General features: G+C 46.5%; 1 protein-coding gene across 6 annotated transcripts in view; it reads right to left on the bottom strand.

Moving 5' to 3' along the window:
• Positions 1 to 2,152: 2,152 nt before the first annotated feature.
• The window catches only part of DEPTOR (DEP domain containing MTOR interacting protein), a 44,917-nt gene continuing 19,913 nt past the window's right edge, over positions 2,153 to 27,156 (bottom strand). For 3 of the 6 annotated variants that reach the window (XM_076053161.1, XM_076053158.1, XM_076053142.1), the window contains 9 exons: positions 15,863 to 16,041; positions 15,558 to 15,668; positions 13,905 to 14,028; positions 12,263 to 12,441; positions 9,715 to 9,906; positions 7,774 to 7,914; positions 6,722 to 6,792; positions 5,823 to 5,927; positions 2,153 to 4,707 (listed from right to left, as the gene is read on the bottom strand). In XM_076053161.1, coding sequence (XP_075909276.1) covers positions 4,582 to 4,707; positions 5,823 to 5,927; positions 6,722 to 6,792; positions 7,774 to 7,914; positions 9,715 to 9,906; positions 12,263 to 12,441; positions 13,905 to 14,028; positions 15,558 to 15,668; positions 15,863 to 16,034 — 1,221 coding nt within the window. In that variant the 5' untranslated portion in view covers positions 16,035 to 16,041 and the 3' untranslated portion in view covers positions 2,153 to 4,581. Of the gene's footprint in view, positions 4,708 to 5,822; positions 5,928 to 6,721; positions 6,793 to 7,773; positions 7,915 to 9,714; positions 9,907 to 12,262; positions 12,442 to 13,904; positions 14,029 to 15,557; positions 15,669 to 15,862; positions 16,042 to 26,256; positions 26,507 to 27,156 lie in introns of those variants that run through there. The other 3 variants (XM_032979837.2, XM_032979852.2, XM_076053167.1) reach the window with 2 other exon arrangements.

The following is a 27,156-nucleotide window of genomic DNA, read 5'->3' as shown; positions in this document are numbered from 1 at the left end:
GACATTCGTTCGTTTCGTTTCTCAATCCGCTTGTCCTGGTGGAGCCGTGGCAGTCGCATGTTGAGTAGAGCAGTCCAGGCCTCCCTTTCCATGGCGACGGACTCCAGCACTACATTTCTGTACACTACACACTACTGTACACTACATTATACACTACTATACACTACTATACACTACACTATACACTACTATACACTACTATACACTACATTATACACTACTATACACAACACTATACACTACACTACTATACACTACATTATACACTACACTACTATACAATACTATACTCTACTAAACACTACACTATACACTACTATACACGACACTATCCACGACTATACACTACACTACTATCCACTACACTATACACTACACTACTATACACTACACTATACACTACTATACACTACACTACTATACACTACACACTACTATACACTACACACTACTATACACCACACTATCCACGGCTATACACTACACGATACACTACTATACACTACACTAATATCCACTACACTATACACGACTGTACACTACACTACTATACAATACACTATACTACTATACACTACACGATACACTACTACACATTACACTACTATACACTACACTACATTATACACTATTATACACTACATTATACACTACTATACACTACTATACACCACACTATACACTACTATACACTACACTACTATACACTACACGAAACATTATACACTACACGATACACTACTGTACACTACACTATACACGACACGACTGTACACTACACTACTATACTACTATACACTACACGATACACTACTGTACACTACTATACACTACACTACTATACACTACACGACTATACACTACACACTACTACACACGACACTGCTATACACAACTACACACTACACTACTGTACACTACTATACACTATACTACTATACACTACACGATACACTACTACACACGACACTACTATATACTACATTACTATACGCTACACGACTATACACTACACACTACTACACACGACACTACTATACACTACACTACTATACACTACTACACACACTACTATATACTACATTACTATACACTACACTACTATACACTACACTATAGACTACTACACACGACACTACTATACACTACACTACTATACACTACTACACACACTACTATATACTACATTACTATACACTACACTACTATACACTACACTATAGACTACTACACACGACACTACTATACACTACTATACACTACACTATACACTACACACGACACTACTATACACTACACTATACACTACACACTACTACACATGACACTACTATATACTACACTACTATACACTACTATGCACTACACGATACACTACTATACACTACACACTACTACACACTACACTACTATACACTACTACACTATACACTACACACGCCACTACTATACACTACACTATACACTACTACACTACTATACACTACACTACTATACACTACACACTACTACACACGACACTACTATATACTACATTACTATACACTATATACTACATTACTATACACTACTACACTACACTATACACTACTACACACAGACTCCAGCTCTTCCTGGGGGATTCCCAGGCGTTCCCAGGCCAGCCGAGCGACAAAGTCCCGCCAGCGTGTCCTGGGCCGGCTCCTGGGTCTTCGCCCAGTGGGACTGCTGCCCGGTGGCGTTCCAGGGGGAGTCTACCGGGGGGCATCCTTTAGCAGGTGCCCGAACCACCTCAACTGGCTCCTCTCGATTCAGAGGAGCAGCGGCTCGACTCTGCGGCTCTCCTAGATTACCGAGCTCCTCGCCCCATCACGGAGAGTGGCGAGGCCCGGCAACCTTGCGGAGAAACCTCATTTCGGCCCCTTGCACCCGTGATCTCATCCTTTCGGTCATTACCCAAAGCTCATGACCATCGGTGAGGTTGGGAATGTAGCTCGACCTGTAAACCTTACATAACACGTGTATATCATGTGCATCAATATAAACAATCCATTCAACTCTATTGTGCGATCACTGCTAAAATAGCAAGACCAAAAATGACACATGGGTAAAATCGTCACATAAATTTGAAGTGTACGTCGATGAGAAATCAAGCGCAAAAATAGCAATCCCGCATTTTTTATTCGTATTTATTTTAACTTTTGTTGTGATCCACGCAGATACACTTTCATTTGACAATAAGTTCAAACTATACCACAATGATCAAACGCAGCATTAACGTGTCCATCTAAATATCACTGCCCATTCCCTCTGTTTTTTTTAAGTAACAAGCTTCAACACAAAAGATGAAAAAAATGTAACCTTCACAGTGTTTCCATTATGGTACCACTCAGCACAACCTCAACAATATCTCAAAGACATGAAGGCAACGCAATAAAGTACGTTTTGGCAGGAAAGCCTTGGCATTTTGCTGCATCAAATCTCAGTAGTTTACAAGGCCTGCCACAATAAAACTGCAGACGCACGGCTGACGCAGACAAATGCTGCTCATGTTTTCGTTACCCTTCAACATCCTTGCAGCAGAACACGTGAGCACAATGGCTTCAGCAACCAGCAACAGCTGGGAAATCGCTTTAAGGATTTGGCCAATCTGTTTCGTCCCACGTGCATGCCATGCCGACTGCGGCCTCACTTCTCACTTGTACATTCGGTCCCCATAGCAAGGGAGCGCTGACCGCCCTGCTCCTATGGACTCGTGTGCTCCATTTTGTCCTTTGGCCGAGGAATTGTTGAGCGTTATTTTGTTTGTTACAGCTTAGTTTTGGCGGCTTTTTCAACCACAGACCAATGCGCAGCCTGCGCTCAAAATGGCAAAGGTTGAATTTGGCGGGCAATGCCGATGCGACACGTCGATTCGTCCCGTGGAGATGCGCGGTGGCGGTACGGGTCAGGGCGCATGGTGTATAGGATAGCAATGGCCGTTATAGCGTCTCTTTTTTTTTCTCCTTCAAAGCACTTAACAGCGTCCACATTAAACATTTTGACGTTTGGCCCATTGAAATAAAACGGAAGAAACAGAGTAAACATTGCCAATCGTTCTTAAGGGGTTATTGCAAGTGAGTCCCATCGTAAAAAATCATCGGTGCTCTGAAAGTCCGTTTTATCCCCCTCCATTCTAATGTAAATACGCCATGGAGAGGATACCATACCCCATGTCAGATCATGTCGGTAAAAAACACACATTCGACTCATGGGCCAAAGTTCACGCAGAGCCCCATGGCAGAATGGTAACTAAGTAAACAAAGCACGGTTGCGTGTTGCACATTCCCAAAATTAAGCCATCATGTTAAATTATTATGTCAATTAGTGTTTGCCTTTATTGTGGGGGGCGGGGGGGGGGTGTGTGTCCGGTACGATTAGACATCTCGTGAAAGTGTGGCCGACGAATCTTGCCTTGCCGACACCACATCACACAACCCCGTCGTGACGCCCCCACCCCCCGCCTCCACCCCCTGACAGGCCACGTTTATGGATTAACGGTGGCGCTACTTCCGTCTGTTCGCATGCTAAGAAAAGCAGATAAAACTACAAAAACTACCTGAATAAAGACAGACATTTGTTTTTTTTTTTACCGAGCTGAATATCCACAGCAACCCGGGAACCTTCGTCCCCTTAAGCTTATTCACATCTGCAAGAGTTGAGTAAAAAAGAAACACCTTTAATTACATAAAACGTATCCAAATAAAGCACGCAAACCATTTGGGCGAATGTGCACTCTAATCGCGCGTGCGAGCGTGTGTGCGTGTGTGTGTGTGTGGTTTGTTTTACGCATCCGGTAATTCCCGTAAAAAGGGAAACACCTCGCATCTGAGAGTTGATGCGCAAGGTTCGTACAATCCGGTTGTGTGCGTTTGACGATCCGGTGGTGTGTATTTGACGGCATCCGCGTTTGTCGGACTGTAAACGGCACACGCACCAAGCTCCTCCCGACTGGAGCGGCTCCGCTTACGCCGCACGCGGAAGAACACCGACGTCGTCGCCGTCCACGTACAAGTTTCACAATATCAGGTGGCCCGTCGCCAACCTCCCGAGGCGAAGGACGCTCGTGGGGCACGGCGCACGACAGAAGCGGCAGCTGGCTCTTTAGGCGACGGACAACAACAAAAAAAAAGAGAGACCCGACGTATACCGCGGTAACTTCTGCACAATTTTTGACTGATTTTTTTTTTTTCATTTTGAGCGAATCGTTGCGTTTCCGTTGATCGCAACAAACTGGAGTCGTCGCTCTCCTCTTCAGCCCATTGCAAATCCCCCGACGGCTGCACGGTTTCCATCACCCCCCCCCTCCCCCCCCGTTGATCAAACACAGATTTTGGCCCCGGAGTTTAAAAGTCGCACTGTACACAAATGGCTTTTGGAAACAAGAAAAGTAAGACCGCTTCAATAGTTTGAAATGTTCACGAAACTAAACTTTTTTTTTTAATCCCTTTTAACAATATCTTCTGTTTGAAACTCTTTGGCATGAATAAACCTGTGACTTGAAAAGAAACTGGATAACGAACTAAACGAAGCTACTGGATGAAGCGAAAACCGAGCCCAAAATCAGACCATATCTTCCATGACCTCAAGGACGATGGTGCTAGGTCCCGTCAGGATGAGGTTGCTCAGGGTGCGGTAGTCGAGAGACAGAACGTTGTGCCCGTTCACCGACACCACAAACTGGCAAACCTGCACGGCCGCAAACAGCAAACGCGACGGCATCAGAGTTGGCTCCAAACACAAAAACCAGCAACGGTGTTCTCCGAGAAGTACGGGTTTTGCATGCGCACGCGTGATCTTAAATATGCGCGCGTGAAATTACTTTGCTCATTTACAGAGTCTGTAGAAGTGCCAGCTTCAGTGTGATATCTCACACGGAAGTGAGAAAATACAAATGTACATTGCCAATCGACTGCAGGGAGAAGGCTACCCCCCTCCCGATGGTTGTCAGTCAGGGAGGTCGTTTGGCCATACTTCACAACGGAGGTCAGTGTGGGTGAGTGAAATGGCCGATGTCGGCCATGGCTGGGAATCAACCTCGGGCTGCCGGGTTCAAAGCGCAGGGTCGCTAGCCGCTCCACCCACCCGGAACTCTCAATATCGTGATTGCATTTTGATTTAAAGCTTTCGTAACTGCAGGGATTCATATTCTTGGTTCTGTCGGTAAAGTCACGTAGAAGGGAAAGCAAGAACATTTTGTGGTTTTCACACCTGATGATGATTGCTTGTGTTGCAGTCGAAACGTCGTGAGAATTTTATTGTTTTATATTTTTATTATTTTATTGTTTCCCTTCTACGTGACTTTACCGAAAGGACCAAGAATATCGTGATTGCAGTCGTCCATCCTAGCTTCGCGACTGTCCAAGGAAGCGACCGTGACGGAGCATCTGGAGATTCTAAGGCTCGGCACACATTCGTCAACCACACGAAGCCGGGAGTTTGTTTCGAGTGCGTAATGTACACTTGTCTAAATGTCATTAGGCATCCCCATCCAGATCAATATCAGAGTGATAAATCTGCCCTCCCCCCCCCCCACACAGCCACTTTTATCTCCGCAGTTATTTTGCTGTAACTGATATTTGTAACTGGCCGAGTCAACCTAGGAGAGGCGTGGAGCCGGTTCACAGATGGCCCTTGTCGGTGATGTGCATGGCTGGGAATCGAACTCGGGCCACCGAGAGTTAAGAACAGTGCGCTAACCGCCACGGCACGGCTCACACTCGCTCGCACGGACAAACACACACAACACGAGCACGCAAGATGTAACTAACACTTGAATATTGGATGGCAAAAACTCCAGGTACCTTCATGCCAGCTGTGGCCGCGGGCCCGCTGGGATCCACAGCCTGGATGTGGCACGGTTGAGCTCCCCGCACCACGAACCCCCAACCAACTGCATCCCCCAGCACCTGCACGTGCCACCAAAACAACGACAAAGATCCCCCGTGTAGCCTTAACAGACGCTGTTGGAGCACTTGCTGTTAAGCGAGCACCTTTCAAGGGTGGAACGGGGGGGGCTGGGTGGCCATGCACCACGCCCGGCCGGCTTTGTCTCCCTAGTGGCGATATCATCTGTCCGTCCTGTACGGGATAGAGTATTGTCCCCTTGCACGCGTGGGTTTCCTCCAGGGGTTCCAGTTTCCTCACACACGTGTAAACTCATTTAAAGGCTGAAACATTATTTATAGGACAGCAGAGCTTGGGAAATTGTTGGTAGCGCCAGCATGTCTGCTGGTTCCTCAGCAATTGAGAAGCAATATTCACGAACGACTCAATATATACAAAACCAAAATAAACATCCCATGCAATTCAATTCCTAGTCAAACACAAGATGTATTTTTTTCTGGAAGCGTTTGCACATTTTTGTAACAACTGATCGATTTTCCGAAACACTTTGAAATCTCAATAAACACTGCCCATTCTACACATTCTAACAAAATCGCTCACTGGGAAAAAAAAACATTGTCTGGAGTTGTCCTCAGCAGCAAACGTGTTGTGGCCAATAATAACTCTTCGTTTACTCGCCAAACGGTACGTTGTGCGCTGTTTTCACCCGTCTGTCATTCGCTCGCTCACTCATTCGGAACAGAAGATACTGGCATTATCGTGCGCTGTATCCACCGGCCATTCATTCACAGCGGACAACCCTGTTGCACGCACCGTTCCGTCCGTTTCTCATTCACTATTTTCATCCCCGACTCACCGTCAATGTTTTCTTGAGGAAGGGGGCGCCCGCCATCAGCAGTTCCTCAACAGACACGGGACGTTTCAACACTGTGGCGCAAAAAAACAAACAAAAAATGGGAACAAACAGAGCCGTTGTTTTACAAAGACAACCTCTCTATCTCCACACACACACACACATATACCACACACAGACGCAGAAGTTACGTAATGAGCTCACATTTTTTTAGCAGTCGAAAAAAAAACCACCGCACGGAAAAAATGCGCGGCACGCCGATCCCCGCAGCCGTTGTTTGAGTGGTGCCCACTGTACGAGCAGGCCATGAGCTCGTGAAAGGAGAGAAAAAAAAAGGCGTGACGTGGACGAGTCCCATGGTGGGCGATCGCTCGCACGGGCGGAAAGTCGCCTCTCTCCGTGAACGCATGAAATGCAAATCGCGCGAACGTATGTTAACCCGGGCCCCACGCCTTGGGTTCACGTCGGCGGGTTCTTTACGTCGAGGAATGACGTTCGCTCGAAGAGGAAAGGTGCAGTTTTGGTTCACGGTAGTTACCCGATCAAACATTCATGGACATTTTTATTTTAACAGCTGGGAAAAAAAGAGACGTAGACGTCGCAGCCCCCAGCTGCTGCAAGGGTCACACGCGCACCCGACACGTGCGATTCTATGCGTGTACCGCACGCTGATGAATCAACGACTCGGCGTGCTTCGCACGAGCGAGGCACTTCTCAGTCAGCGTGCGAGCTGCATTTCAAGCTCCCGCATCCAGCGGGCTTCTATGAATCCGGAGCGGAAATAAAAGGAGATATTTTCTTGCGTGGTGACGAATTCATACACAATGCCCGTAAAGTGCACTGTGAGAGCAAGCTTAGCTTTTAAAACGCAGCTTGCCCCCCGTCGCTTGGCTCGATGAATATTTGTACGTTCAGCGCGCATGATTGGCCGGCGACATGAAGGCGAAGTTTTTTTAGTTCCACCGCGGGATCCAGTCGGGGGCTGTCTATCGCGACGAAGCCTGACGCGACACACAGTTGTTGACAGCGATGAGGTTGTAAACGAGGGATCGTACCTGACCGGGGCATGTACAGCATGGGAGGAGGGCTGCTGCTCAGGTTCAGGATGGCATTCCAGTAGCCGTTGCTGGTGGTGGTGCCCGTGCTGCTGTTGCTCACGCTGTTGCGTCGCATCACTATCTCCTTCGCCGGATTCACTGCTCGACGACGCCACGCAGCCGGACCGGCAAAAATGAATTAACGTCGCGAAAGAAAAGGCACCGCGTGTCACCGTGAACTTCGCGTGCACCGCAACGAGTCTTGACGGTGTTTGAAGGCTCAAAATGCCTTTTAAGTATTTTTTTCTAACCGAGGTTTTAACTTAACACTTTGTGAGCCAATGGCATCACTGCGATGCGACGTCGGAATTTTGCGACCGAGCAGTGCTGAGAAAGCTGCACTTAAACGATTAAAAAGATTAAGCATTGAGACAATTGTGGCAAGAACAGGTCTGCCTGACCGGTTTTACACACTTGTAAAAGTGGAAATGCTTCTTCCCTCGTCCTCTGAGCCAAATAAGCGCAGATGCTCAGAGCGGGTCACATGTCTTTTTTTTTCCTGCCAGAAGTGGACACATGATGCTTGTGTCTAATAATGAATGAGTCTCAAAATACAACAATTTGGATTTAAAAAAAGAGTCGAATTGCGATCTTCTGCACAAAATGTAAAACACTCATTCATGGAATTGGCCAAACAAAAAGATAGCAGCACTCCCTCCCAAACAAGAGAGTTTTAAAGTCGTCTCTCCTGGGCAAATGCCATTATTGTCATAAGTAGCAATGCGCAGGGATAATTGGAACATAGATTTATTTTTAGAAGACTTATCTGTCAGGGGGAAGACGTAAGGTGTGGAATACAACAGGGGCGGTGAGACGAGAGAGATGATGGGATTGTAAAGGAGCCAATTTAAACACTTGATAGAAAGGGAGAGTCGGTAGAATAATGTACGACACCGCACGCTACAAACATGTTGTCTTGTAATGGTTTGAAAATGTGTGACTAAATGTGAGCAACGACAAGAGACTGAGTCCGTTTCTCGCTATGGTGGCTTCATTATATTTAAGTTTTCCAACCATAATAATAGTGTTGGAGGAGTTTTCTAAAAATACACTGCGATTTGTGTCATTATAACTTTCGAATTGTTACCGGAATTCCATCGACTAAACACAGCCTCGTCAATTAGTGTCACATGACAATATATATGTTTTTCAGAGATTTGTCAAAAAGGTTGCTTTCTCTTATGTATATGTATCACTTTCCTCAATGGCTATTTGTAGATTTGCCATATGTTTAAAATAATGGAACACTAAAGACTTGGATTCTCACCATAACCACAGTCCCAAGTGTCACATGACAGTTATTTTTGGCAATTGTGGCTAATAAAAATGAAAAAAAAAACTAAAACATGAGGTTTTTTTTTTTTAAACCAACAGCGCATATGGGTTTCATCAAACACATGCCACCCATATATAAACTGGCCCAACAAAACAATAATATGACTCTGTGCCAATCCACTGCTTGGATGAGGGCCTACAAAACTCTGCATCAGTCATGGGGGTGGTTAGGCCCTACTTCACCACGGTGGTCAGCGCGGGTTTTGGCGACGGTGGGGAGAGCACGGCTGCGGAAGCATATGAAGTTCAAGGCGGCAACCGAATCTGATTCACTGCCCTCTGCTGCCCAACGAGTAGCCCCCGCAGCAGCCTATAACGACCTATTTGCGTGTGGCGGTAACCCGTCCATCACTATTCCAGGCTCAACCCCTGCCCGTCTTCCTAGATCTGCCGAGTTCGGGCGCACCGTGGGTAATCTGTTCGTGGACGCAACACAAATGGGAATTGAGCAGGGCGAAAGAAAATAAAAAAATCTTAATTCACAACGGTGTGTGAATTTAGATTTTCCTTCTGTTTTTTCTTTCTTTCACAAGTCGACAGCCGAGGCCTTGACACAGAGCTCACCCGTTAAGAAGCTGGAGAGATCGATGCAGCCCGACAGCAACTGCTTGCGCAGGTTGATGCGGCTCTCTTTGGTGACGTTGGGCCGCACCGTTGGCATCCCGGGCACCAGGTCAGTGACCAGGTAGTCCTGCTGGAAGTCGAGCCGGAAGAAATAGACCAGGTTCCTGTCCAGGAATTGGTCTGCCGGGGAGACTGCGGCGAGCCACAGATACAACCGACAGCCGAGGGGGTGGTGTGTGCGTGCGTGGGTGGGTGAGCGAGTGGGTGGATGTGTGCCGCAAGGGGAGGGCAGACGGGGTGGTAAGGGAGGGAGGCGTGGGGGGGGGGGAGTTGATTTTCATAGAATGAAAGCAAATGCCACAATGACAAATGAGCGTCTACAGTCGATTTGACGAGTACTGATTTTGGACAAGTTCGTCGCGCTCGGCTCTGGCTGGACACTTTGCACACCCCACCGAAGGCTCTCGAGCCGCTGGCCTCGCGTCTCAAATGTTGAGACAGATTTTGTTTTCCCTGGCATGAGCAGAGGACCCTGCCCAGTAGTAAGATCCCCAGAGACAGGATCCTGGCTACCCGCCGTAGTCCAGCTATAGACCCGGGTGCTTGCGTAATAAACAAACACACATGCTCACCCCAGTTCTCCCCTTAGCGCGATCTACACTCAACAGACTGGCGTGAGGATTGAGCTGTGTGCGTGTGCTTATTCGACAGCACACTTCCCGATGTGACGGTGGTGGTACTGGTGCTGAAACATTTGGGTGACGTGTCACGCCTTGGTCTCCCCCCAGGACATATTAAGATCTGCCGAGTCAATGTCCTGCCACAGGCAATCTGCACGATGAGAAACGAGTGGCCAGCAGCCCGTTTCCTCGATTACCAATGCGCGGTGGTGATGCAGGGGGAGGATAACGGCAAGGTTCGTCACTTAAACAGAGCTAATATATTGAGGCACTCTTTACGACAGCTCTGTTCTTCACCTGAGGACGGCTGCTTGCGTTGTGGCCGAAACGTCGTGAGAATTTTATTATGTTTTATTTTTATATCGTTTCCCTTCTACGTGACTTTACCAAAAGAACCAGGAATATGAATCCCTGCAGTCGCGAGAGCTTAAAATCGAAACTCTTCACTACGTTTAACAAGTGTTAAGGCAGCATCAGCAACAGGGACCAATTCCTTTTTACCGTCGATCTCCCGAGTCACATTCTTCAAGATAAGTGAAGGGTTCTGGATCAACTGAGCCCATCGAGAACGTGGGATTTTTTACCAACAGGTCAGAGCCCACTGGAGTGGAGCACTGGCCAATGCTCACCTGCTCATCGGAGCATGACGATAGATCCGACAATTTTTTGTTGTTTTGTCAATTTTGGCAACATTTTGCTGTCAAAGCTATAACCTCACCAATTTAACGCCCCCCCCCCCCCTCCCCAAAAGGATGTAATCATAATTCAGGCTCCAATTCATTACTGTATCAACCCAAGAGCATCAGCGTTCATCTGATGGTTTTCTAGAGCAACGGGACGACTAGAGACCAAGCACGAGATCCGTGTCATCAGCTTTCAGGGCATCCTTCTGAAATTGCACATGAAGAGAATAAATAAAAGGCCGAAAGGGAAGGTCGACAAAACAAACACAAGCAACGGCAGCTGGACTGCGGGTCATCCCGCAGGGTCACACTGGGTATGTGTGTCAGATCGAAATTCTGTTAATTTCTCAAGCCAGGACATCAAATGATGATAAACAAGGTCTAATCTTGTCATCTAAGAATGCACAGGATTTAGGTTCACGTCACCTGACTTTTCCACAGATTTCCTGGGAGAAGCCTCGTTCATTAATAATGACTCAAAGGCACACATGACATCATTGTGGATCCCTACTTCCTGGTGGATCCAGACCTTGCTTGGCTCAAGTGACCAAACTCTAGAGAAATGCAAGACACAATTAATAATAATAACTTCCATCCCTTGTCGATCTACTGCTAGATGAAGGCTTTCCAACAACGTGCTGGTCACCCAGCAGTGACTACACTGGACCAGACTTCACCGCGCTGGTTTATGCCGGTTTGAACGGCAGCGTGGTGACCACAACTTGCTCAGATGTGGCAGGGAATGGAGCTCTGGGTGCCGGGTTCGTCGTGCACTCCACGAATCACTTTGCCACCACTCCACCCCGGCCTCGACTGATACAGAAGAAAATAAATAAATACATAAATAACAACAGACTGACACCGCACGCCGGCAGCGTTACATGTGCATCTACCCCCCTGGCCCTCCCTCCCTCCTTCCCTCCCTCCCTCCCTCGCCCGTGCGTTTCAGAGCAGCACAGTTCCTGACCCTCTGTACAAAACGGGTGTGCCGCCCTCTTGACACGGGGCTGATGAAGATTCCGGTCGTATCCCAGACCGGGCGGTGGCAGCTCCATGGTAGAGCGGTTGTGGGTGTCGATGTGCGTGGAACGTGCTACGGACAGCACGGCGGGGGTAGTGAGGGACAGGGCGGAGGAAGGGTCGAGGGGTAAGGGCAGAGGGAGGCGGGCAGGGGGAGGCACTCACTGTTTCTGATAATATTTTGCTCGAACATGCGTTGGCACAGCCGTGTGGCATCCTCGCGGCTCATCGCCTCGCTCTCCCACACCAACCAGGTGACCAGCTGGAAGCCGATGAACACGAGTTCGTACACTGCGACGTCATCGCCCCGCGCGTGCAGCACCGGGCTATTCTGTTTATGCAGCCTGGCGGTGGTGGTGAAGGGATGTCGTGGGGGTAGGGGTGGAAAAACAACAAGACGGTATTATGATCGTTTTCTCGTTTTATTTGCAAATTTACGTAGTGCACACGAGTGCTGCCATGGAGCGGTGGTTTATTGCACAGCGCTAACACCTCCCCCCCCTCCTCCATTAAAGGACATGGCGTGGGGAGGGCCTTCACCCAGCAGTGGTTTGACAAACAGCTCTAAGTTGCATCACGTTAGATGTCCAATAAACGGAGCCCTCTCGACACAGAATGGCGATAAACTCATTTAATTCACAACAGCATTTGGCGATCAGGCAGCTTAAGCTTACCGGGAGGCTTCACTTGAAACTCAATGGAGTTTCAATTTTTCTTCCAAGGAGGAAACAATTCGTGGCTCGTGCAACGCGTAAGAAATATGCGACGTTCCAACGAAGGTGTCTGGCGTGCTGCACTCGGGGTGAAAGTGCGTCTGTGTTGGTTTTTCACTCCTGTCCACAGGCCGCGCGCATGTTTGTGTCACAGATACTTCGCCAACGCGAGTGCAGCGGTGAAATAGTGGCGGGCGAGGTAAACGCGAGATATCGACATCGCTGTTAGAGCCCCCTTAACCCCAGCGCACGGTCACATGGGGGAAGAGCGCTCGGCGGTTAAAAGCCAGCGTCGGGAGACACAGCAGATCGCGAGCTGGCAGTGAGTGAGGAGGTTTGGGAGTGGGAGAGCTTTGGTTTTTCAGCTGGGTTTGTTGGGACTTTTGCTGCGATTGTCCACATGAACGCATCTGGTCTCGCATTTTATTTTGTCGAGAGAAAGGAGTTGAATAGATACGAGGGCAGGAGGTCCGACAAGGGGTTAAATAGGTAGCTGTGGCACACCACCAGTCCTTGCCTACTCTACGAGAGCACAGATAACAACAAAACTCAACCGGTTCGCCCATAACGCTGTGGCCTGAAAATGAAAAAATATCTTCGGCAACGTTTCTGGCAAATGTCCCTTGTTCAGTGCCAATATTATCAGCCATCATCATTCCACTGCTGCATGCAGCCCTCTCTAATAATAACACTGGATCTCATCAGAGTAGTATTATTATACTTGTTTAGCCAGGAAAGCCTCAAGCATTTTAAGGTGGATCCTGCAAAATATTCGCAGATAGTATTGCCATGTGCAATCCCAAATGAGCAATTTGTGGGTAATTTTACAGCATTTGGATGTTTGTCCATTACCCAGTTACACTGTAATGTGTTTTGAGCTTTTGAAGGAAACTGGAGAACCCGGGAGGGAAACCCCATGCAGAACGGGTGGGAGAACGTACTCTACACAAAAACAAGGTGCCGATGGTCGGGAATCAAACCCAGAACCTTCTTACTGCCGCCCAATCAGATGGTGGTAAATCACGTGGTCCCCAGGCCTGCGCTGTTGAGAGCGAGTGAGAGCGCGTGCGAGCGAGTGGCGCGGCAGCACTTGCTTTTCAAAGATACGCTGTCCCCGCAAAAACATCCTGACCCCGTAGTTGAGTGGGTAGGTTCCGTCATCCCTGCGGAAGCGGTAGAACAACTTGGCATCCTTGAAGTCCTTGTGCTCGTCAGACACTGGGAGGGGGGGGGGCGGCGCACACACAGCAACACGCAGGGCTATGATTAGACAGACAAATACAAAGAGCCCCCGTGTAGCCTGAACTGACTGTTGGGGCAAGTGCTGTTAGCGCGTACCTATGAAGGCCGGCAAGACACACGATGGGGTGGGTGGACAGCACCACGCCTGGTTGCCTTTGTCTCCCAAATGGTGATGTTTATACGCTGCACCAGGTCGTCATTTGACACCGATTCGACATAGGGGAGGCCCAGAACCGGTTCAGATATTCGTCACCGGTGTTGGCCATGGGCGGGAATCGAACTCGGGTCGCCGGGTTCGAAGTGCAGCGCGATTCGCGCCCGCACGCACAAGCGCGTGCCGACGTTGCGGAGGTTACAGATTCACAATCACTCTCCCATTCCGCACACCAATCGTACAACCTTTACGATAATTTTACAATGCACTTTACAGGCCAGTTGCGTCACTGCACTTTACGGCTGTCGCCGAGTTGGCCGTAACTCAAGGCGTGTAAGAATTGAACAGTTTATTTTGTGTTGCATTGCCAAGGTTTCTTGACAATTGCGCTGTCGAGTTAGGAATCCCACAGCCGGATCTAGTTCGAGTATCCTTCTGTTAGGAAGCCTCGATAAAGGAACAAAAACACATCGCACCGACCACCTCCGCCATCCTCAACTGTTGTATTACAGCATTTATCTTCATAGTTTTGTTTCTTTTCCCGCATAAAATTAAAGGCGCAGCCCTGCAAATGCTTCCTCACGCTACTGCTGGCGGAAGAGCCTTCAATAAAGGGAGCTTAGAAGAACTCCGGCAGAGGGTAGTTGGCCGACTCTTCCATGCCGGCCAACCGTCTTTGAAGAGGTGTTAGGCCCCACACTTTAGCCCACCACTCGCAACCGGTCGATCAACCGAGTGTGGTGATGACGAAAAAAAGTTAACAGGCTTTAGCCATTTCCGGCAAGGGTACAGGTGTAAAGGCTGGTCTAACGCTGGTGCGACGACACCATTAAAGGAGGCCGTCTCTGGTGTAGGCCAATCAGTTTCAAGGACTTCATAATATTATCAAAGCACATTTGTTAGCATGTTTTACCACAAGCACGTGTGGTTAATGCAGACTTGATCCCTTGCGATAGGTGCCTATATTTGGTGTTTGAATATCTTGCCGGGAAAGGGTAAAAAGCCCATTCATCATCTTGATATCGGCAAAAAAGGGGTCCCGAGTGTGTGGTGAACCCATTCGAACTGCTGGGCGGATAGACGCAGGGCAGGGGCATTTAAGAAACCTGCTCATTCTTTCGAATGCCACGCCAGGGAGAATACATCGAACGGACAACCTCTGAAATCTAAGTCCAGCGTGATAACCATTACACGATGGCAGGATCCCCTTCACGCTGCACGACAACTCTCCACGGTCTCCGTTTGACCGTGCGGTGTGGGTCAATATTAAAATACATATTTAGTGCATCTATTGGTTAAAGAAAGGATACGTACAAACGGAGTGGCAGGATGGCACAGTGCTTATACTTGCATCTCACAGCAACAAGGGCCTGGGTTCGATTCTCCTCTCTGTGTGGGATTTTGTATGTCCTTGCCATTGTCTGCATGTGTTTCTTCTGGCTTCTTCGGTTTCCTCCCATAGCTAAACAAATCAGACAATGTAACGAGTATTGACCAAACATCCCAATGTGCAAAAAAAATCACCTGCAAACGACTTCAATTTGCATTTCACGTAAGAGCATTGCCCACTGCTATGAAGCACTTGGACGCGTGCGCCCTTCTGAGATTCAGTGGAAGCTCACCTAGGCAAGCAGGGCGCGACTCGAAAATACTAACCGTGGTGCACGATGTTGTGCGCCATGAGAACCTGCATGCAGCACACCGCTGAGCCGCGATCCACCACTTCCTCGTTCTCAAAAAGCCAGTCCACGAGCTCGCGCCCCACAAAGCAGTTGGGGTAGGTGCGCAGGTGGTGGCGCCTGTCCTTGATCACTTTTTCTTTGTGCATGCGCTGCCTGGACGCACGTTGGGCCGATGGGGAGAGGGCGGGGAGGGGAGGGCACAGGGGGACGGCGCAGCGACACGAACGATGCGTCAGTCTAACCGCACAATCCCACGGTGCCGGATTATCCTAGCAGCAAAAGTAGCAGAAGCTACGGGCCTCGCACTTTCAAGGAACCCGCGCTAAATACTTTTAAGCTATCAATGCAGGTTCAGTGATTCTGCACTTGCTCTATTACTATAGTACTATACTGCCTTTAACTTTTGTGAACGACTGGGTGTTTAAGGTTAGCGATTTGTCAAATTATCTGGCTGTATAGCAAATGAAAAAATACAATTACTTCACCATGTAAGTAAAAAAAATTGTCTTATAATATTTATGTGGTTTTTCAATTTAGGGCCCCTTTATAACATATGCTACAGGCCCCGCAATAGCTTCATCCAGCACTGCAATCCCACCCTCCTAACTCCTGGCCCATCTCCCACTGTTGTCACAATAAGCATTGCAAACGGTTTTCCATTCAGGGGCAGGGAAGTGTCTGCGCTCAGACGGCTGGTTTTTTTTTCTTCTTTTTTTTTCCTGCAAAGGTAATGAAAAGCAACACGGCCGAGCGGTTGCGCATTTCAAAAATGAGCAGCCCAACGTTGACGTTGGTATGTGGTTGGCACAGTCGGACCACCATTGGGCCCAACGTTCCACGCACACTTGGTCGACGTAGTTGCAGGGGTTCACGGTTGGAGCCCCGAGCGCTGCTCTGGTTCGCGTTTGGAGCCGCGAGGGCCAATCTGGTTCACAGTGGGAAGCCGAGGGCCACTCTGGTTCACGGTTGGAGCCCTGAGGGCCGCTCTGGTTCTCACCACTGGGGGTTTGAACAATTAAAGGGGTTACATGCTGTCCGCTTCCCAGTGCCCGTTAATGATCCCGTTACTTGATTCGAACAAAGAGTAAAGCCATTGCCACGTGCCTGCATCACGCTCTAAATTTTCCAAACAAAATAAATACCTGAAAATTACACAATTGAGAAAGCGCACAGCAATCATCTTGTTTCCCCCCCCCCACCCACTACTGTGAAATTTAGCAGAAACGTCTTGAGATTGCGTGAGGTTTTCTTGGGTAATGATGTTAAATAATGATAACATTTCTTACATGTGTGCAAAAGGGACATCAAGGCTAGTTGTGTGTTGTCTATGCATTCTAATGTGCATAATGTCAACGTGAGACTTAAACATCATTGGCTTTAAATTGTTTCATAAGCAAAAAATAAACCCCCACTCAAAATGGCTATAGACAACGATCGGCACGAACCATTAAATATTTCAATGCAAATCAACGTTGAAATACCGTCGAGCTTTCAGGCAATGAGAAGCATCATAATGTAAATGGATTTTGAGTTTGAGTGAAGTCTTCCGATTGAATAACAAGAATTCCCTTCTGAGAAAAAAAATATTCAGAAACTTTGCTGCATCAGTGGATTTTCTATTACTTGCGGGGAACATGTGAAAGCACAAATATTAATTATGGGTCATTGCCGGGACAAGCTATTGTTGAACAGCAACTTTATTTGCTAACACAGCAGAATCTGTAATTACAATTTGTGCTTGTCCATTTTGTGACAACAATGTTGTAACAACACAAGGCTCGGATTACAGCTTGTGGGTCCAACGTCAATTCTCCTGCATGAGCACCATCCCGGATTAAAGTTGCATTTGAGTCCACAAAATAAGATAAACTTTGTTGAAACAGCCTTTTTTGAACTTGTCTGATTGTCAACGCAACGCGCAACACTATTGGCCAGGTGGGGTCGCACGGCATCATGGCAATGTTTGTATGTTTTATATTCTTTGATAAACAAGTATATTTCACGATGGTTATTGAATTATCAAGTTTTACTAACCATTTTATAAATGCTCTCTGTGTCCTCCACCTGTTCTGTACAAAGAACATCGAGACGATAGTTGAATTCGTCCCAAACGCCTCTCTTCTCACGTTTTCCTGAGGTGCGTGGTCGCCCTGTGCTTTTCCCCTTACATCAACAGCAGCCCGTTTCCTCAAATTGTCGGTACCAACGACGAATGCTCTTTTACATGGGCCGATCAATGCCAAAACGCCATTGAAACGCACGCTGCACCGTAATTACGGATTCACTCTTGCTGAACTGCAGAACGCGAAACGCCCCTTGTGTTGCGGGGTCACCATCTTGCGAATGACTGAGGCTAGGGGCTGTTTGTGCGCTGGGAGAGGCATCTAGCGGTAATCATTTGAAACTCTATGCCCCGCCCTCTCTATGCCCCGCCCTCACTATGCCCCGCCCATTCAAGTGGTAAGAGTTTCATTCATGGGCGGTTTGTGGTTGCAGAGATATAGCGATTTCAAATCGTGTCCATCTGTTTAAAACACCCTGTACAGTGAAGGACAAAAGTATTTGATCCCTTGATGAATTTGTACGTTCGCCCACTGACAAAGAAGTTATCAGTCTATAATTTTAATGGTAGGTTTATTTGAACAGTGAGAGACAGAATAACAAGAAAATCCAGAAAAACGCAAGTCAAAAATGTTATAAATTGATTTGCATTTTAATGAGGGAAATAAGTATTTGACCCCCTCTCAATCAGAAGTATTTTTGGCTCCCCGGTGTCTTTGATACAGGTAACGAGCTGAGATTAGGAGCACACTCTTAAAGGGAGTGCTCCTAATCTCAGATTGTTACTTGTATAAAAGGCACCTGTCCACAGAAGCAATCAATCATATTCCAAACTCTCCACCATGGCCAAGACCAAAGAGCTCTCCAAAAATGTCAGGGACAAGATTGTAGACCTACACAAGGCTGGAATGGGCTACAAGACCATTGCCAAGCAGCTTGGTGAGAAGGTGACAACAGTTGGTGTGATTATCCGCAAATGGAAGAAACACAAAAGAACTGTCAATCTCCTTCGGCCTGGGGCTGCATGCAAGATCTCACCTCGTGGAGTTGCAATGATCATGAGAACGGTGAAGAATCAGCCCAGAACTACACGGGATGATCTTGTCAATGATCTCAAGGCAGCTGGGACCATAGTCACCAAGAAAACGATTGGTAACACACTACGCCATGAAGGACTGAAATCCTGCAGCGCCCGCAAGGTTCCCCTGCTCAAGAAAGCACATATATATGCCCATCTGAAGTTTGCCAATGAACATCTGAATGATTCAGATGACAACTGGGTGAAAGTGTTGTGGTCAGATGAGACCAAAATGGAGCTCTTTGGCATCAACTCAACTCACCGTATTTGGAGGAGGAGGAATGCTGCCTATGACCCCAAGAACACCATCCCCACCGTCAAACATGGAGGTGGAAACATTATGCTTTGGGGGTGTTTTTCTGCTAAGGGGACAGGACAAATTCACCGCATCAAAGGGACGACGGACGGGGCCATGTACCGTCAAATCTTGGGTGAGAACCTCCTTCCCTCAGCCAGGGCATTGAAAATGGGTCGTGGATGGGTATTCCAGCATGACAATGACCCAAAACACACGGCCAAGGCAACAAAGGAGTGGCTCAAGAAGAAGCACATTAAGGTCCTGGAGTGGCCTAGCTAGTCTCCAGACCTTAATCCCATAGAAAATCCGAGGGAGTGAAGGTTCGAGTTGCCAAACTTCAGCCTCGAAACCTTAATGACTTGGAGAAGATCAAAAAAGAGGAGTGGGACAAAATCCCTCCTGAGATGTGTGCAAACCTGGTGGCCAACTACAAGAAACGTCTGACTTCTGTGATTACCAACAAGGGTTTTGCCACCAAGTATTAAGTCATGTTTTGTAGAGGGGTCAAATACTTATTTCCCTCATTAAAATGCAAATAAATTTATAACATTTTTGACATGCTTTTCTGGATTTTGTTGTTGTTATTCTGGCTCTCACTGTTCAAATAAACCTACCATTAAAATTATAGACTGATCATTTCTTTGTCAGTGGGCAAACGTACAAAATCAGCAGGGGATCAAATACTTTTGTTTCTCACTGTATATTCTCAGCAGCTATCCCGCGATATTTCTCACCTGATGACGATTGCTTGTGTTGCTATCGAAACGTCGTGATATTGTCATTATTTTATTTTTTATTATTTGATCCAAAGAATATGAATTCCTGCAGTGACGGAAACTTTAAGTCAAGATTTGTATGTATTGTATGCGAGTTGAACTTCTTTCGCACTGCACGTAGCCAACCGTACTAATGGGAGGTGCGGGAAAAATCGAGGGTGTGGGGTTTAACCAAACATGGATGACTTTTTATGCATATAGAATGTTATGCCCACTGCAAGGGGAGTAGTGAAGGCTATAATGTATGGGGAAAAAAACACGGCACGGGAAGGGATGGTGCCACAGACGTCTGCCAAGATGGACAAAAGGGACAGAGCTCAAGGCGAACAGAACGAATGAAGAAGGAGCTCCAGGCAGGAACGGGAGGAGGAGAGAGAGAAGGACTGACGAGGTCAAGACGTCAAGGAATGAGACGGTGATCAGAGGAGACAGAGAGGGAGAGGAAAAGAAAGGGGGTAAGCAGAAGTGGACTTGCACAGAGGAACTTTTGTTTTCATAGGGGGCGGGGGGAGCGGAGGAATTCAGAGTGGGGGTGGCCAAAGTCACGTGATTTACTTGAGCTGATTTATATACACGTATAAATTATTCGGCGATGATAAGTAAACTCGGTTAACCCATCTTTATAAAAGGTGATTAACACGCTCGCCTAGGGTATTTTTTTTAAATCAAAATGTTAACTTGGATGTTTGTTGAATTCATAGCCCTAGTGGGCTCCTAACCACACCCTCTCAGGCAAAAGTGGAAGCTGGTGAGTGGGTAACCCAGCCTATACTTTTTCTATAACTTAAGACCTGGGCCCTCAATGATATTGATGGCTCAGTTGCATTTCACTATGTTAAAAAAAGCCCAAATAAGTGACTCAGTTAAGCCTGTCATTGTTATGAAAAGTGGAAAATGCAACAAAGTGTTCGTTTAACTTTGGCTTGACATACGACACCGCACGATCCATGCACACCTTTTGTACGATTTAGTTTAGCGAGACTTTCACCTGCTGTACACGGTCGATAAATAATTAGATGTGTGCGGGTGGTGTCCACTTGAGCGTGTGTGTGCACGCATGGAGGGAGCGGCAGTGCAGCATTTAGCGAGCTGCGATACCAAACCCGGCAACCCGGGTTCGATTCCCGCTCAGAGCCAACATGGGTGATGTTTATCCGAACCGGTCCTGGGCCTCCCCTAGGTTGACTCAGCCTCCAATGAGTACCTGGTGCGGTGCGTGTGCATCACCGCTGGGGAGACAAAGGCGACCGGGCGTGTTGTTGGCCACCCACCCCCGCGTGTGCCGTGCCGGCCTTCAAAGGTGTTCACTAACAGCACTTGCCCTAACAATCTGTTGCAGACTATGTGGGGGATCTTTGTCTTTGTGCATGCGCCTGCCGCTTTGTGTATACTACACACACTCAGACAACCATAAGTAGTATATACAAACGCAGGGCTTAATATAGTCTGTCAAACGCACGCAGTCACGTTTCCTAGCTAACCTTAAACGCACCCAAACCGATTCACCTATCGCTCCCGTCCTTAGTCTATTTAGCCAAACGGCAGAAGGATTTTCTAACAGCCACAGCACGGTCCGCTAAAAGCCGCATGTACTCACTATTCACAAGCATGGCAGCAGGAGGGAGGGTGATCTGGTGACCCCCAGGAAATCCGAATCCGTTGCTAAACAAGCCCAGCAGCCTTAACCCCGGTCCCATCTCCAACATTTGCAATGCAGCTTTGTGTGAGGTGTGCACACAAGAGCTAAGTTACGAAAAGTTTGCGTAGCTTGTTGTTGTATTTTAAATTGAATCTCGTTTTGCAATGTTTTAACCGCAACTTAATTCTCGTCTTGTTCTGCTTTGTTTCGGTTGAACTTACATTCATAATTTAATGTTGTACTCGCATTAATGATGGCCATTAACGACGCAATGCCCCGAATCCACAAATACGAAGGAGACATCACAGCGATATATACTCCGCTGCTCCTGACGTGCTTATCTGGCTTGACCACCTGAATGTGAAATTGTAGCTGCTGCTCCGCATCTTCATCAGACATACGAGAGTAGAAGATTTAACCAGAAAGGCCTCCCTCACAAGAGTCTCCAGACTTTTTCAGGTGGGGTCCGGCAATAGACCACTGCTGTACTGTCATCTCCTGACCGCCTTCGAAGCCAAAACCTACAATACCTGGTGTTCCCAGGCAGCCTCTTATCCAAGTACTAACCACGCTGACATTGCTTAGCTTGCAATAACTGATTAGATCTGATGCTTTCCTGGTGATTTGGTCATATAGGCTACCCTTGCGAAGAAGACGTTTTGGATTCAATGGCCTCTCACTTGCTCATCAAGGACTTCTAACTCATTCGTTATTTAAAGCAGAGTAAACAAGGAGGGGGAAATCACATTAGGCAACTACCTGCAGACTTTAAATGAATTGTACTTCATAAGGCTAGACTTGCTCGCATGAAATCATATTGCATGGCACTAAGATTGATACTTGACACCAACTTGGATCATTACAAATAACCCTGCCATACAAAAGAAAATATACATTATACAGAAAAAGGCTTAAACACGCCCTTCTTATGCTATATTCACTATTTACAGGTCATGATGATAAAGCCGAATTTCAGTCAGTATTCATCATCAAAGCACATTACGACGTGGAAACAAATATACGAACCAATCAGACCTAAAATTGTATCAATTTTCCTCTTCTTTGGTTCTTTCGGTAAAGTCACGTAGAATGAGAATAAAATAATAAATTGATAAAATAAAATAACACAATAATATTCTCACGACGTTTCGGCCACAACACAAGCGGCCTTCATCAGGTGAAGGGACGAGACTGTCTGGAGGACAGCGCTGGAGTGTCCTCCAGACAGTCTCGTCCCTTCACCTGATGAAGGCTGCTTGTGTTGTGGCCGAAACGTCGTGAGAATATTATTGTGTTATTTTATTTTATCAATTTACTATTTTATTCTCATTCTACGTGACTTTACCGAAAGAACCAAAGAAGATGAATCCTTGCAGTCACGAAAGCTTTAAATCGAAATGTATCAATTTTCATTGGCCAATCACAAGACAACTTTTACAGCGGCCTAAAATAACTGGACACAGTATGTACAGAATGTATCGTGGCAATATTCAAGCTGGGGAGTAACACACACCACTCTTAAATATCGTATGTCGTCTGGTGGCTTGTCATAATTATGGACAGAGGTTGGTTTATAGAAATCTAATTTTAGTGTTAAAAAAGCATTACGTGTTTTTTTTTTTCGAAATTAAGTTAACTTAGAAGATGATGTATAAGAAGTGGATGACGGGTCACCAATGACTGTAACAGCAAAAAATCGATCGAGTAAAATTTGATTCGGCACTTAATTCCGGCTCCGAGAATTAAAAATATTGGTTTGACTGCCATGCAACGAACATTACTCTCTGCAGCAGGGTGGGTGGGAAAATGCTGCCACCCTACTGTGTAGACCGGAGATCACTAAAAAGGATTTCAGAGGTTGCTATGTAGTATCTAATTTAGTGGATCATTATCTTAAAACAAAGGGTTGCACTGCTCTAAGAGACACCAACATGGACACCTCGTAAAGCGACGTGACAACGATAGCCCAATCGGGTTAGCATTCAACACTTGCGAGGGTCGATCTCAGCCGACGCCTCCTTTGCGGAGGGATTTAGAGAAGCCCCAAATGCCTCGACCGAATTTTCTCCAAGGGGGCCCAAGAGCGCCGGAGACGGGAGGCCGGTCTTTCCGAACCTCTGCTTGCCCCACAGTACACTCGCCCTCTCACGATTAATTGCGGTGTAAATAAAAGAAAACAGTTTTACGCCCACCTAGGAATCATTTATTAATTAACTAGCGGGAAGTACCCGGCGTTGCCCAGGTCAAAAAGACAGACGCACACATCGACTTACACACACTTACAGACATCGACCCACGCACACAAAGACAGCGACTTACACACATATGGACTCACACACACACAGACTCTAGCTACACACACATGGAGTTACACACACATATCGACGTACACGCATACAGCGACTCACACACACACATACATAGACAACCACACACATCGACCTAAATACACATATGGACTAAGACACACACACACGGAGTCATGCACACACATCGACTTACACACACAGACTCGCACACACATACACAGACTGACACACAACGCCCTACACATAAAGACACATCGACTCGCCCACACACATCGACTTACAAACACATAAACATCGACTTACACGCACACACGGACTCACACACACAAACACATCGATTCTGACACTAACAAAGATAAAAATCCTCCATATAGCTTTAACAGACTGTAGGTGCTTTAACAGACATAGGTGCTCTAACAGCAAGTGCTGTTAGAGCACCTATGAAGGCCGGTAACGGTACACCAGGGGGTGGGTGGCCAGCACCACGCCCGACCGCCTTTGTCTCCCTAGTGGCAATGTTTACACACCGCACCAGGTACTCATTTGAGGCTGAGTCGACCTAGGGGAGAGTTCCGGGACCGGTTCAGATAATCGTCACTGGTGTTGGCCGTGAGCGGGAATCGAACCCGTGTCGCCGGGTTCATAGCGCAGCGCGCTAACCGCTACACCACCGCTCCCCACTAACACACATGGACTCACACACACACACATCGACTGACAGACACATCGACTGACACACACATGGACTCACGCACACATTTGGACTTACACATACACATCGACACACACACACAAACATGGACGCACACACAGACGCATCGACTCGCACATACACACAAAGCGACTGTCGCTGACACGCAGATGGACTCACATGGAAACAAGGACATAGTAGGCACACACACAAGAAAAAGCAAGTAAATTGTGAAAAATGAGTTGTCTGCACACAAACATAATTATTCGTAGAAATGCAAGGTGATTATTAAAAAAAATAGGTTTGCATGTACGTAAGTTTAGCGAAAGAACAAAATGAAATAATATTTTTGTGCACACGAACAATATTATGTTAATATTTCCAAGGTTATGTAAATGTACGTGCGTTTAGTGAAAGAAGCATGAAAATGAAATAATATTTGTCTGCACGCAAAAAAAAGTAATTCATTATTTACAAGGTGATTAATTAAATAATAGGTTTCTATCTACGTGAGGTTAGCGAAAGAAGCAATAAAAAAACAGTTGTCTGCACACGTAAAAATGATTATTATATTTCCAAACCAATTGTTTTCATATCATTTTTCCATGTACGTAAGTTTAGGGGCCGTCCATAAATGACGTCACGCGATTTTGGCCGATTTTTGACCCCCTGTCCCCCCTCTCGTCACACGGCGTCACAAAAAGTCAGACCCCTCTCAAATATGACGTCACAAAGCTCTGCCCCCCCACCCCCAAAACCATATTTCCATTTTGAAAATAAAAGTTGCTTCAAATCACTTTAAACTATTGTCATTGTAGTGCGTATTTAATGTGGCACTGCACTCTGATGTTGTAGGAGAAAACATGTAGTGAAAAGGAGGCGTTGGAAAGCTGAAATTTAGCATAAAATTCACTTGAAAATATTAAACGTCTAACTAAAACTGCGGATGTTCAGAATATTATTGAAATTCTCTTACAATTATAAAATATTAAAAGTAATTATACAAATACTTGAAACTTAGTAGAACGAAGCAAAATGGAAAGTACAATTATAACAATCACATATTAATTTCACACAATGAAAAGCCCTGGTAGAATCATAAGAATCAAAATGTTTAACAACAATAATAACATTTTTTTTTACAAAATGTATGCTTCTCCTTTCTTCCATTGGAGAAGCAAAATGCTCCTTCATGGAATAAATAAAAGGTGACCTTAGTAAATGTAAATCATCAAATAGTTAATAATGAAAACTAATCAAAATTAGTGTTGTTATAACTATTCTATTTAATTAATATTTATTTAAAGTTGCGCATTTTGATGTGACGTCACATTTCTCAAACCCCCCCTTCCCCCCTCGTCACACATCGTCACAAATGTCTAAACCCCCCCCCCCCCAGGTGCGTGACGTCATTTATGGACGACCCCTTAGCGAAAGAAGCAATAAAATTGTACTTCTAGATTTACCCAATTTACCCAATAGAACCAAAGAGTAATAAAATTGTACTTAACATTACCGTGGTGAGGCCTAGTCCGTTGCTGAACCCGCGGCCTCGCCTAGATTGTGCTGCCGGCCGTGGTGGCTCCCTGGCAGGCTGTGGGCTGGGCCACTCCCCCCGCCCGCGCTACAATAGTTACTATCGAAGCGCTACATAATATTAATGTAGGGATTCTATAGCAGTAACTGCATGCATTGGGGTGGGGGGGGGGTACCTACGTGACTTTACCGAAAGAACCAAAGAGTACATAACATTTTGAAGAATTAACCTCAGCGTTTTGTGTGAAAATGCCCCCCTCAACCCGACCGACTTGGTAAAAGCCGTCCCCCCCCCCCCCCACCGAACGCGTAATAGTTGGTACGGTCCAGCGCAGGCTATTTAATAAATAAATCATCCAAAACAGCACAAATTCGCAAATAAAGCAAAATGAATATGTAGGAACTCTATATCAGTAACTGCACGCATTGGGGTGGGGGGTACATAACATTAAGAATAATTAACGTCCGCGTGTTGGGTGAAAAAGTCCCCCTCACCCCGACCGACTTGGTAAAAGCCGTCCCCCCCACCGAACGCGTGCGACTTGGTACAGTCGATCGCGCGCCATTTAATAAATAAATAACGGCAAACCGCACAAAATCGCTAATTAAAGTACAGTAAAAACCTTGGATTGCGACCATAATTCGTTCCGGAAACGTGTTTGTAATCCAAAGCACTCGTAAATCAGTTGTGATCACGTGACGCTCGGCAGACAAAGCGTATACGTACTACTACTCGTATTGCGAGACCTCGCTCGTTTATCAAATTAATATGTATTTAAAAAAATTTGCTCGTCTTGCAAAACACTCGCAGACCAAGTTACTCTCGCAATCCAAGGTTTTACTGTAATTTCAAGTTGACGGATGTGAGAAAAAGGAATAG

Source organism: Petromyzon marinus, chromosome 3 (assembly GCF_048934315.1).
Source record: "Petromyzon marinus isolate PM22_M1 ecotype Great Lakes invasive population chromosome 3, UKy_Petmar_22M1.pri1.0, whole genome shotgun sequence".
NCBI lineage: Eukaryota > Metazoa > Chordata > Hyperoartia > Petromyzontiformes > Petromyzontidae > Petromyzon > Petromyzon marinus.
The sequence above is the reverse complement of the archived record's forward strand: the minus strand, read 5'-3'. Positions and strand labels throughout refer to the sequence as shown.